Raw genomic sequence first — 13,653 nt, 5'->3', positions numbered from 1 at the left:
AGTTAAACTTGTTTTCACAAACCAGATCAAAGCAGCCAAAATTAGCAAGAAACTGGGGGAAATTTTTATCCTGCCAGGCTTGTTCCACACCATGAACCTGCTGGAATATCCACCATTAGTCCGCATTCAAAAACACTTGAAAGATTGTGAGATGAATCTAGAGCCAGTTGAGTGGAGGACACCTATGTGTTTAGCGAGACAGGAAAAGACATCTTACATTGTCAGCCACTGGTATTCCCAAAGCATAGGCAACTGAGCCCACTTGTGCTGGCTTCTACACAGGAGTTTTCCCCTTCTTAGTGTATAAGAAAAGGAGTTGGCTCCTGGCTCCCATTTCCCTTTCCAGAGCTAGTTAGATCTGGCTCCTCTAGGAGGCTCTCAACAGCCACAGAAAGGACATGTTCCCTCTTATGTTTGCAGGCACTTGATGAGCTGCTTCCAAGTACATGCAAAGCTCTAGGCAGGTGTCTCTGGAAAAGATGTGAAGAAGAGTCAGGGAAGTGTGTGTCGCAGTGCATTTGCCTCTTTCTTTGACTGAAACTTTCTTTTGCTGTCTAGTGATTCCAGATCAATCACTAGAAAGCCGCTTGAGATCTTCTGTTCAGAGGATCACCCTTGAATGGACATCAGCTGTCAGGGCTCCTCAAAGCTTTGTTCATGATATTTGAGTTTTAGGAGACCTCCTGTTTCTGTTCAGGTCTCTGTTACACAGCACCTTCTCATCTTACCCATTCCTGTCCCTTGTTAACCAGGCCTTACCTATGACCCTCACATCACATTATGCCTTCTTCCTGTCACTTGAGCACAATATATTGTTTACTGTCTGTACCTTACATCCCTGCAGACTTCCCCATGATTTTTCAGTTTTGTAAGAATAACAATATCTCTGGATTTAAAATAGATAATTGTGGTTACATGAAATTAATTTTTTTTTTTGCAAAATGAAATCAATGCTGCCAAAATTAGCAGAAAACTGAGGGGAAATTTGATTTGGGCAGTCCTATTGCACCCCATCAATCTGTAAGAATATCCACCATTAGTCCAAATCCAAAAGCATTTCAAGGATAGTAAGTCCAATTGGGATCTTGAGATAGGATCACCTTTGTGTTAAGGAAGACAGGAAGAGACATTCTGCACTGTCTCCCATAGGTATTCCAAAGCATAGACAACTAAGTCTAACTATGTTGACTTCTAAACAGAAGCTGTCCCTTACAAGGAGAGGTGTTAGCTCCTGTCTCTGATGTGCTTTTTCTGGGCTGGTTAAGTCTGGCTGTTCTGGGTACTCCCAACTGTCATACAAATATGCTATCCCTTCTTATGGTGCTGACACATGGACAGGTCCATTGATAGCTGCATAGAAGGCTTAGACAGGGTTCTCTGACAAGAAGTCAAGGGTTAGGGATGTATTTGTTCTTGTGCATCTGCCTCCTTCTCTGACTGAAGTTTTCTTTGCTGTCTAGTGACTCCAGAAGGATCGACATCACAAATTGGTACAGGATCTTCTGTCCAGAGGACCAGTCTTGAGAGAGAATCAACTGTCAGGGTTCCTCCAGGCTCTGTCAAAGGTACTTGAGTTTTAGGTGACTTCCTATGTCTGTAAATCCTTCTTGCCTTATTCAATTTTATGCCTTGTCTTTTCTCCCTCAGGTTACCAGGCCATATCTTTGCCCCTCATGCCACATCTTGTCTTCTCATCATCTGAGTGTATCATATCACCTATTGTCTCTGTCTCCTGTCTCTTAGGGAAGCCCCTTTGGTTTTTCATTTTTTTTAACAACTGTAATATCTCAGTAAATTAAATGGATAAGTTTTTTTTTACATAAAATTAAAACCTTTTGCATAAACAAAATCAATGAAGCCAACATTAGCAGGAAACTGGGGGGAAAGGTGATCCTAAGCAGCCCTATTCCACCTCCATAAACATCACAGGCACTTCAAAGGTGGAAAGAGCCAGGTGGGATCTTGAGGTGAGGCACTTAAGATTGCAGGGAGAGAGGAAGAGACATTGTCTCCTTCTGGCATTACTGGGGGATTGAAGATTAATTCTGGCTGTGCTAGCTTTGATACAATTTGTTCCCTCCTATGAGTACAAGGACAGATGTCTACTCCTGTCTCCCATCTTCCTTTCTATGACTAGTTAAATCTATATGCTTTGAGGGACTCCTAACTGCCACACAAACATGCTATCCCTTCTTATGTTGCTGGCACATGGACAGGTCCATTGATAGCTGCATAGAAGGCTTAGATAGGGTTCTCTGACAAGAAGTCAAGGGTTAGGGATGCGTTTGTTCCTGTACATCTGCCTCCTTCTCTGACTGAAGTTTTCTTTGCTGTCTAGTGACTCCAGAAGGATCAACATCACAAATTGGTGCAGGATCTTCTGTCCAGAGGACCAGTCTTGAGAGAGAATCAACTGTCAGGGCTCCTCCAGGGTCTGTCAAAGGTACTTGAGTTTTAGGTGACTTCCTATGTCTGTAAATCCTTCTTGCCTTATTCAATTTTGTGCTTTGTCTTCTCTCCCTCGGGTCACCAGGCCACATCTTTGCCCCTCATGCCACATCTTGTCTTCTCTTATGATCTGAGTGTATCAAATCATCTATTGTCTCTGTCTCCTGTCTCTTAGGGAAGTCTCTTTGGTTTTTCATTTTTTTTAACAACTGTAATATCTCAGTAAATTAAATGGATAAGTTTTTTTTACATAAAATTAAAACCTCTTGCACAAACAAAATAAATGCAGCCAACATTAACAGGAAACTGAGGGAAAAGGTGATCCTAAGCAGCCCTATTCCACCTCCATAAACATCACAGGCACTTCAAAGGTGGAAAGAGCCAGGTGGGATCTTGAGGTGGGGCACTTAAGATTGCAGGGAGACAGGAAGAGACATTGTGTCCTTCTGGCATTACTGGGGGATTGAAGATTAATTCTGGCTGTGCTAGCTTTGATACAATTTGTTCCCTCCTATGAGTACAAGGACAGATGTCTACTCCTGTCTCCCATCTTCCTTTCTATGACTAGTTAAATCTATATGCTTTGGGGGACTCCTAACTGCCACACAAACATGCTATCCCTTCTTATGTTGCTGGCACATGGACAGGTCCATTGATAGCTGCATAGAAGGCTTAGATAGGGTTCTCTGACAAGAAGTCAAGGGTTAGGGATGTGTTTGTTCTTGTGCATCTGCCTCCTTCTCTGACTGAAACTTTTCTTTGCTGTCTAGTGACTCCAGAAGGATCAACATCACAAATTGGTACAGCATCTTCTGTCCAGAGGACCAGTCTTGAGAGAGAATCAACTGTCAGGATTCCTCCAGGCTCTGTCAAAGGTACTTGAGTTTTAGGTGACTTCCTATGTCTGTAAATCCTTCTTGCCTTATTCAATTTTGTGCTTTGTCTTCTCTCCCTCGGGTCACCAGGCCACATCTTTGCCCCTCATACCATATTCTGTCTTCCTCTTTTGACCTGAGTATACCATATCACATATGGGCTCTGTATCCTGTCTCTTAGGAAAGCCCCTTTGGTTTTTCATCTTTTTTAACAATTGTAATATCTCAGTAAGTTAAATAGATAATTTTTATTACATGAAATTAAAACCTTTTGCATAAACAAAATCAATGTAGCCAACATTAGCAGGAAACTGGGGGGAAAGGTGATCCTAAGCAGCCCTATTCCACCTCCATAAACATCACAGGCACTTCAAAGGTGGAAAGAGCCAGGTGGGATCTTGAGGTGGGGCACTTAAGATTGCAGGGAGAGAGGAAGAGACATTGTCTCCTTCTGGCATTACTGGGGGATTGAAGATTAATTCTGGCTGTGCTAGCTTTGATACAATTTGTTCCCTCCTATGAGTACAAGGACAGATGTCTACTCCTGTCTCCCATCTTCCTTTCTATGACTAGTTAAATCTATATGCTTTGGGGGACTCCTAACTGCCACACAAACATGCTATCCCTTCTTATGTTGCTGGCACATGGACAGGTCCATTGATAGCTGCATAGAAGGCTTGGATAGGGTTCTCTGACAAGAAGTCAAGGGTTAGGGATGTGTTTGTTCTTGTGCATCTGCCTCCTTCTCTGACTGAAACTTTTCTTTGCTGTCTAGTGACTCCAGAAGGATCAACATCACAAATTGGTACAGCATCTTCTGTCCAGAGGACCAGTCTTGAGAGAGAATCAACTGTCAGGATTCCTCCAGGCTCTGTCAAAGGTACTTGAGTTTTAGGTGACTTCCTATGTCTGTAAATCCTTCTTGCCTTATTCAATTTTGTGCTTTGTCTTCTCTCCCTCGGGTCACCAGGCCACATCTTTGCCCCTCATACCATATTCTGTCTTCCTCTTTTGACCTGAATATACCATATCACATATGGGCTCTGTATCCTGTCTCTTAGGAAAGCCCCTTTGGTTTTTCATCTTTTTTAACAATTGTAATATCTCAGTAAGTTAAATAGATAATTTTTATTACATGAAATTAAAACCTTTTGCATAAACAAAATCAATGTAGCCAACATTAGCAGGAAACTGGGGGGAAAGGTGATCCTAAGCAGCCCTATTCCACCTCCATAAACATCACAGGCACTTCAAAGGTGGAAAGAGCCAGGTGGGATCTTGAGGTGGGGCACTTAAGATTGCAGGGAGAGAGGAAGAGACATTGTCTCCTTCTGGCATTACTGGGGGATTGAAGATTAATTCTGGCTGTGCTAGCTTTGATACAATTTGTTCCCTCCTATGAGTACAAGGACAGATGTCTACTCCTGTCTCCCATCTTCCTTTCTATGACTAGTTAAATCTATATGCTTTGGGGGACTCCTAACTGCCACACAAACATGCTATCCCTTCTTATGTTGCTGGCACATGGACAGGTCTATTGATAGCTGCATAGAAGGCTTAGACAGGGTTCTCTGACAAGAAGTCAAGGGTTAGGGATGCATTTGTTCCTGTACATCTGCCTCCTTCTCTGACTGAAGCTTTTCTTTGCTGTCTAGTGACTCCAGAGGGATCAACATCACAAATTGGTACAGCATCTTCTGTCCAGAGCACCAATCTTGAGAAAGAATCAGCTGTCAGTACTCCTCAAAGCTCGGTCCCAGGTACTTGGGCTTTTAAGGGACCTCATGTCACTACTCCTAGCCATATACTTTTTGTCTTACCCCCTCCACTTCTTTGTCTTCTCTCTCTCAGGTACTTCTGTCCCATCTTTATCCCTCATGCCACATCATGTCTTCTTCCTATCACTTGAGCATAACATAATTCTAAAGGATATGTATCAATTCCTTTGGGGAGTTTGGCTTTTGACTTTGGCTTTTCATCATTTATTTTTAACAATTGTAATATCTCAGGAAGTTAAATGGATAATTTTGATTACGTGAAAGTAAAACATTTTTTCATAAACCAAATCAAAGCAGTCAAAATTAGCAAGAGACTGGGGACAACTTTGATCCTGGCAGGCTTGTTACACCCCCATCAACCTGCAGGAATATCCACCATTAGTCAAAATCCAAAAGCACTTGAAAGATGGTGAAATGAATCTAGAGCCAGTTGGGTAGAAGTCATCTATGTGTTTAAGGAGACAGGAAAAGACATCTTACATTGTCAGCCACTGGGATTCCCAAAGCATAGGCTACTTGAGCCCACTTATGCTGGCTTCTACACAGGAGTTTTTCTCTTCTTAAGTGTACAAGAAAAGGAGTTGGCTTCTGTCTCCCATTTTCCTTTCCAAAGCTGGTTAGATCTGGCTCCTCTGGGAGACTCTCAACAGCCACAGAAAGGAGATGTCCCCTCTTACGTTTGCAGGCACCTGAGCAGCTCCTTCCAAATGCATACAAAGCTTTAGACAAGCGCCTCTGGAAAAGGTGTGAAGAAGAGTCAGGGAAGTGTGTGTCCAATGCATTTGCCTCTTTTATTGACTGAAACTTTCCTTTTCCGTCTAGTGATTCCAGATGGATCAACACAAAGCAGCTTGGGATCTCTTCTCCCTAGGAGCAACCTTGACAGGGCATCAGCTATCAGGACTCCCCAAAGCTCTGTTCAAGGTATTTGAGTTTTAGGTGTCCTCATGTCTCTGCTCAGGTCTTCTTTATCCAGATTTTTCTTATCTCACCCTTTCCTCTCCCATTGTGGCTAGCCTCAGCTTTGACTTTCATGTCATATCAGATCTTGGGATCTGAGCATATCCTATCTTCTTCTAGTTTTGTCTTAAATTCCCAAAGGCATCTCCCTTAGTTTTTCATCTTTGTAAGAATAGCATTATCTCCAGAAGTAAAGCAGATAATTTTGTTTGCATGAAATTAAAACATTTTTTTTTTTGCAAAATGAAATCAATGCTGCCAAAATGAGCAGAAAACTGAGGGGAAATTTGATTTGGGCAGTCCAATTACACTCCCTCAGCTTATAAGAATACTCAATAGTCCAAATTCCAAAGAATTTCAAGGATAGTAAGCAAAATCTAGAGCCAGTTGGGAGCTTGAAGTGAGGGCATCTATGTGATCAGAAAGACAGGAAGAAACAACATCTAGTCTCTCCCACTAATATTCCAAGATATAGATGACTGAGTCTAACTGTGCTGGCTTCTAAACAGGACTTGTCCTTTCCTGTGGGTACAACGAGGGACATCTGTTCCTGCTTCTGACTTGCTTTTCCTCTGGTTACCTCTGGCTGTTCTGCAGGATTCCCAACAGCCACATAAAGGAGATGTCCCTTCTTATGGACCTGAACAGGTCCATTGATAGCTGCATGGAAGACTTAGACAGGATCCTCTGACAAGTAAAGGGTTAGGGAGGTGTCTGTCCCTATTTGCTCACTTCTCTGATTGAAGCTTTCCTTTGCTGTCTAGGGACTTCAGCACTACAAGGCAGCATGGGATTTTCTCTCCAGAGCAGGAGCCTTGAGGGGGCTTCTGCTGTCAGGACTCCTCATAACTTATTCAAGATACTTGAGTTTTAGGATATCTCCTGTCTCTGAAAATCTTTCTTATCCTACCCATTCCTTCTTTTTGTCTTCTCTCCCTCCAGTACTCAGGCCATATCTTTGCCTCTCATGCCAAATCCTGTCTTCCTCTTAAGACCTGAGTATATATCATTCATTGGCAGTGTCCCTGGTCCCTGAGGGCAGTCCATTATTTTTCTATCTTTGTAAGAATTCCAATATCCCAGGAATTGCACAAAATTAAAACATTCTGGTACAAACAAAATCAATTCAGACAGATTTGTCAGAAAATGGAAGGAATTTGGCCCTGGCAGTCCTATTCCACCCCATTATCCTGCAGGGATATCCACTACTAGTTCTAATTCAAAAGGACTCAAAGATGGTGAAGCAAATCTAGCCAGTTAGGATCTTGAGATGGGAATCCTATGTCTTCAGGGAATGTTCCACTATCTCCCAAAGCATAGACACTTCAGTGTCCCTGTGCTGACTTCTATACAGGAGTCGTTCCATTCTATGAGTATACAGAGAGTTGCTGATTCCTGTCTTCCACTGGCATTTCCAAGTCCGTTTAGGACTGGCTGCACAGAGGACTTCCAACTGTCACACAGAGGAGAAGTCTCCACTGATAGCTCCATAGAGGGCTTAGACTAGTGGTCCCCAAACTTTTAAAATAGGGGCCAGTTCACTGTCCCTCAGACTGTTGGAGGGCCGGACTATAGTAAAAACAAAAGCTCACACTCTGTCTCCACCCCTCAGCCCATTTGCCATAACCCGGCCACATAAACATCCACACCCGGTCTGCTGGCCATAGTTTGAGAACCCCTGGCTTAGACTGTAGTCTGGAAAAGATGTGAAGAGTAAGGGAGGTGTCTGTCCCTATCTGCCTCCTTCCCTGATTGAAGCTTTTTTTGTTGTTGTCTAGTGACTCCAAATAGATCAGCACCACAAGTCAACATGGAATCTCCTGTACAAAGGAGCAACCTTGAAAAGGCATCAGCTGTCAGGACTCCCCAAAGCTCTGTCCAAGGTACTTGAGTTTCCGGGGATCTCTTACCTTTGTTCAAGTCTCTCTTACTCAAATCCTTTTTTTCTTATCCCCTCCTCTCCTTTGCCTTCTCTCTTTCAGGTACCCAGGCCTTTCATCTTTACACCTCATGCTAATCATATTTTCCTGCTATCACTGGAACATAACTTATGCCCCATTAACTATGTGACAGGTCCCTTAGTAACCTCCCTTGGTTTTTCAGCTTTATAAGAATTGTAATATCTTTGGGGCAGCTAGTTGGTGTAATGGATAGAGCACCAGCCCTGAAGCCAGGAGAATCTGAGTTCAAATCTGGCACTTCAGATTTGACACTTAACACTTCCTGGCTGTGTGTCCCTGGGCAAATTAATTAACCTCAATTGCCCTAGAAAAAATAATTTCAATATTTCAAAAAGTAAAATAGATAATTTTGATTATATGAAATTAGAACATTTTTGCACAAACAAAATCAATGCAAAGTTAGCCGGAAACTGGAGAGAAATTTGATCCTGGGAGTCCTATTCTACCATATCAACATGCAGAAATACGCACCATTAATCCCAATCCAAAAGCACTTCAAAGATGGTAAGACAAATAAATCTAGAACCAGTTGGGATCTTGAAGAACAGGTGCTTATGTGTTCAAGGAGACAGGAAAAGATATCTTCCACAATTTCCCACTGGCATTCCCAAAGCATAGATGACCGAGACTGCATAAAGTACTTCTTAGACAAAGATCCTTGAAAATTTTATGAAGAGTCAGGGAGGTGTCTGTCCCTGTATCTGCCTCCTTTTCTGACTGAAATTTTCTTTCCTATCTAGGGTCTCCAGAGGGATCAACATCACTGGTCAGTGTGGAATCTCCTATGCAAAGAAGCTGCTTTGGGGGAGAATCAGCTGTCAGGACTCCTCAAAGTCCTATTCAAGGTAAATGAGTTTTTGGAAACCTCCTGCCTCTGCAAATCTTTCTTTTCTTACCGACTCCTATCCTTTATCTTCTCTCTCTTTGCAGCCCAGACTTCACCTTTGCCCTTAATACCACCTTATGTCTCCTTCCTAACATCTGAATATATCATATCTTTCACTGGCTGTTTCTCAGGTCCCTGAGGATAGAGTTTTTCATTTTTCTAACAATTGTAATATTTTAGGAAGTATAATGAATAATTTTGATTATATGAAATTTAAAATATTTTTGTACAATGAAAATCAATGCAGTCATACTGAGTAGGAAATTAGTAAACTGGGGTGAAAATTTTCCAGCAATTTCCTTTGATAAAAGCCTTATTTCTCAAATATATAGTGAATTTAGACAAATCTATAAAAATGAAGATACATTCTCCATCTGATAAATGGTAAAAGGATGTGAATAGGCAGTTTTTAGAAGAAATAAAAGTGATCAATAGTTGGCCACTATTGATAATATTAATTGTATTTAATGACTGCAACAGAAATAATATTAGCTTATGTTTTTTGATGCTTCAGAATTTGAAGGATTTTCCTATATTATGTCATCTGAGCCAAAAGGGAGGAAACTTACCTAAGAACACATAACAGGGATGCTTTGGAAGTTATGATATCTGAATAAATTAGTTTACTCTCCTAAAAACCATGGGCCTATGCTGATTCTCATGGGTGCTCTGAGGCATGAATATTGGCTCTTTGAGCTGAGGGCAGAGGAGGAAGGAATTTAATGAAGAAAATTGAATAGTTTCAAAATAATTTTATTTAACCACTTTTGTTTTCAAAGAAGCCTCATGTATTAATATTTTATCTCCACGATAGGATTATACTCTATGTAGGATAATCTTGCACATGTTTGTCTCAAAAATTAGGCCATAGTTTCACCATGACTAGTAATCCAGGGAGTCATGAGATGTGTAGTCCACAAGGCTTAATTTCTTAGCAAACCCAGGACTAGTAGACTTTCTTGAAGTTAGGAAGACCTGAGTTCAAATCTGGCCTCAGACACTTATTAGCTGTGTAACTCTGAGTAACTGTCTGCCTTATTTTCCTCATGTGTAAAATGTAGGTAATAGTGGCATTTGTCTCCTGGAGATATTATGAAGATCGCTGAAATAATATTGATAAAGCACTTTGCATAGTACCTGGCACATTATAAGAAGTGTATAAATATCAGTTCTTATTATTCCTGGGAAAATCCTATAACTAGAATAGCTAGAAAAAAGCCAGTTTAGAAATCTCTGAGATGGATTTCACATCCAACATACACTGTGGACTAACAAAAATATAAGAACAGGAATCATTTCCCAGTGAATAAGTAATCCAAAGATATGAATAAGCATTTCTCAGAATAAAATGGCAAATTTCCACAACCATAATGAAAAAAATGCTTCCAAACACTAAAAATAAAAGATAAATGAAAACAACTCCGAGGTTTGTCTGAAAATTCAATTTAATAAATATTTAATATGAGCCTACTGTATGCCAGGCACTATACTAAGCACTGGAGATACAAATAAAAAAGAAAAATAAGTCCTTCCCACAAGGAGCTTACAATCTAATAGGGGAAGAAAACATACAAATGTAAGCTGAAAAAGGTAAGGGGATCAGGAAAGACCCAGTAAGAGGAAACTAAGTTGAGCTGCTGATAGTTGCCCGAAAAGTTCTGAAAGAGGAGTAATTTGCCCACTCTTCCCTCCAGTCCTCCAATCAGAGGAGAAAGGCAACTGATGGAATTGAGAAAATGTTAATCTCATTAAAAGATGAAATTTCAAATGATCAGCTTATAATGGAGGAAGCAGGATGTCCCATGGAATAGACAGCTTGCTGGACTACTGATGGAAAATTGACCCAATCAATATAGGTGGTACTATGGAAAGATAGGCACACTATGTACTTCTGGCAGAGTTCTAAATTTGTCCAAATGTTCTGGTAATCAACTTGAAATTATGTAAATAAAGTGACTAAAATGCCTATGCCCATTGACTCAGAGATCGTAGTAATAGATGTCAAGATACATAGGAGACATTCTGTGTATACGAATCCAGATTCTATATTAGGAAAATTTTATGATTCTCCATACCCCATAGAGATTAAAAGAAAGAACTTATAGTAATAATGAAAAGCTATGAAGTGAGTAGAGGCCCATTGATTATGAAATGGCTAAAAAAAGGTGGTAGTACTAAGATATATTGTAATATATATATATAATATATATATGTAATATTGCAATAAAAAACAAGGAATATGAAGAATTCAGAGAAGTCTAGAAAGACATATGTGAACTAATGTAAAAAGAAGTAAACAAAACCAGAAAAACAATAAACCAAATCACTGCAATAATGTTAACATAAAGAATAACAAAATGAATGCTACATTATTTATAATGAGCAAACTTGGTTTTAGTGAAAATGGGGTGGGGGAGAAGCATCTTCTTTGTTTTCTTGAGAAAGTTAGGAATTATGGGTGTGAAACATATAGTGCCTATATTTGTCATATTAAATAATATGTTAGTTAATTTGGGTAAACTGCTTCTCCATCCCCATATTTTTAATTCTTTTTTAAAGGATATATCTTTGCATAGGTGAGGGAGGAGAGAAATATTCAGGTGATAAAGGTAATGTGAAAAAAAAAGATATCTTTAAAAAACATTTTCAAGGGAAAGAGAAAATCACAGAGACTAAGGCTTCAATAGACACAGGTCACATCAAACCAACTTATTTTCTCTTTTCTAACAGTTATTGAATTGAGAGTTCAGGAGAAGCCATAGATGAGTTTTGGGCTACATTTCAGCTGTCTTTGATTAAATTTCTCATAATTTTTGTTTTTTCCTTTTGTAAAAATATGTTGTTGATGTCTTTGGTTTGTATAGTATGGTTATTTTTAGATATGCAAACATCATGGTATGAGAGAAAGAGCACTGACTTAGAGTCAATGGATCTTGGTTGAAATCCTGACTCTTGTTACTTACTAGCTATGTATCACTTTTCACATCTACAGAATGAGAGTTGGACTAGATGGCCTCTAAGGTTGCTTCCAGCTCTAAATCAATTCATCAACAAAAATTTATTATGTGCCTTCTAGCGGCAAGTAGTAGGGATACAAATAGAAACAAAAGACAGGCCTTGCCTTCAAGATAATTGTAGTCTAATAGGAGAAACACATATATATGTATATGATAAATAGGAAATAATTAATAGGGAGAAGCACTAGAGTTTAGAGAAGTTGGGGAAAGTTTTCTGTAGAGGTGGGATTTGGGTAACGACTTAAAGGAAGCCAGGGAGCTCAGTTGGTTGAATCAAAGGAGGGAAAGAATTCTGAAGAGGGAGGAGAGGCAGAAAGAATACCTAAATCCAAAAATAAGGATCTTATTCATGGGCCAGCCAGATCATCAGTATCACTGGACCAAAAAGTATATGAATTTGGTCCAATGAAAACCATAAAAAAAAAAAACCAGAAAAATTACACAATATAGTGTCTGCATCCAACTATCCACGTAATTTCTGCTTTCTTAATCTCCATCTCTTGGCCAAGTGGACTGAAAGTGGATTGGCTGTGTTAATAAAGATATATTGTCCAGGACTAGAAACATGACATATCTTCAAGATGATGTGAAGAAACTGTAGATATAAAAATTATCCTTTTGCCAATGTGATGTCTAAGCTCAAATCTGCTTTTCCCTGGGCTCCGTATGTACTTGTATGTCATAGAATTTAGAGGAGAGATGTTCTGTACCAACTATATCACCATTGTAGAAACTCATTTCTTTTTTTTTGCCCTGAGGCTGGGGTTAAGTGACTTGCCCAGGGTCACACAGCTAGGAAGTGTTAAGTGTCTGAGGTCACATTTGAACTCGGGTCCTCCTGAATTCAAGGTTGGTGCTCTATCCACTGTGCCACCTGGCTGCCCCCATTGAAACTCATTTCTAAAAGATAATTGAACCTGACATTAGTCAGTTCTCCTAGATAATCCTGGGAGGTAACACACTGGTACTATATTATAATATGAGGTTTAATGGTCATAAGACCATCTCCTTAACAGAGGCTATAGCTTATAAAGTCTATGCATGGAAACCATTGTTATAAGACTGGGTCTGCAAGCTATCGTGACAGTCCTCCCTTAAGAGAGGTTGTAAGCTTATAAAATCTAGGTGTGGAAAACTACTAACAATAAGAGGTTAACAGTTACCATAGCAATGTGCCCCCAAATAATTTGCCAACCGTCATTTTGACTTCCTTCCCTACACTTTTGAAACTTCAAAAATAGCAATGTGCCCTGAACCTTGACATGCAAACTAGGCAGCCACCAAAATCAAGATTTTAGACCCATGTCACCATAATACTAAAATCAACACTGCCCTTAAGTGAGTTTCATTCTGTGTATGTGTGAGTTATAATTGGATCCCCTTCCCTTTTCCATCTTCTCCCCATCCCCCTCCTGACAAGATTGACTCTTGTCAATCACTTGCCAATAAAATTCAATATTCTATTGATCCCCACTGTTATTATATATTATTCTTGGCATCCAAACCCATTAAGGGGTTTTCTTCCCTGTTGTCTCTGGTTGGCCCATGGACTTTTCCTTAGATCTAAACTCAATCCCTCAATAAGGACTTTTTCTATTGATGACTATACCTACAGCAGAGCAATCTGGCACTTTGTGCCAACAAACAAGGATCAATGGGGAAAAAACGGTGTCCTTCCCCTCCCCCCCACCGGAAGGGACCATTCTGTGCCTGAGCTATACAGCATTA

The 13,653-nt window shown here is 40.1% G+C and overlaps 1 protein-coding gene across 11 annotated transcripts in view; it reads left to right on the top strand.

Moving 5' to 3' along the window:
• The window catches only part of LOC141541773 (uncharacterized), a 74,497-nt gene that overhangs the window by 20,577 nt on the left and 40,267 nt on the right, over positions 1 to 13,653 (top strand). For 8 of the 11 annotated variants that reach the window (XM_074266220.1, XM_074266219.1, XM_074266214.1 and 5 more), the window contains 8 exons: positions 1,461 to 1,565; positions 2,339 to 2,443; positions 3,219 to 3,323; positions 4,099 to 4,203; positions 4,979 to 5,083; positions 5,924 to 6,025; positions 7,840 to 7,944; positions 8,763 to 8,867. In XM_074266220.1, coding sequence (XP_074122321.1) covers positions 1,461 to 1,565; positions 2,339 to 2,443; positions 3,219 to 3,323; positions 4,099 to 4,203; positions 4,979 to 5,083; positions 5,924 to 6,025; positions 7,840 to 7,944; positions 8,763 to 8,867 — 837 coding nt within the window. The remainder of the gene's footprint in view (positions 1 to 1,460; positions 1,566 to 2,338; positions 2,444 to 3,218; positions 3,324 to 4,098; positions 4,204 to 4,978; positions 5,084 to 5,923; positions 6,026 to 7,839; positions 7,945 to 8,762; positions 8,868 to 13,653) is intronic. The other 3 variants (XM_074266218.1, XM_074266217.1, XM_074266215.1) reach the window with 2 other exon arrangements.

This window comes from Sminthopsis crassicaudata, chromosome 4 (genome assembly GCF_048593235.1).
Source record: "Sminthopsis crassicaudata isolate SCR6 chromosome 4, ASM4859323v1, whole genome shotgun sequence".
NCBI lineage: Eukaryota > Metazoa > Chordata > Mammalia > Dasyuromorphia > Dasyuridae > Sminthopsis > Sminthopsis crassicaudata.
The sequence above is the reverse complement of the archived record's forward strand: the minus strand, read 5'-3'. Positions and strand labels throughout refer to the sequence as shown.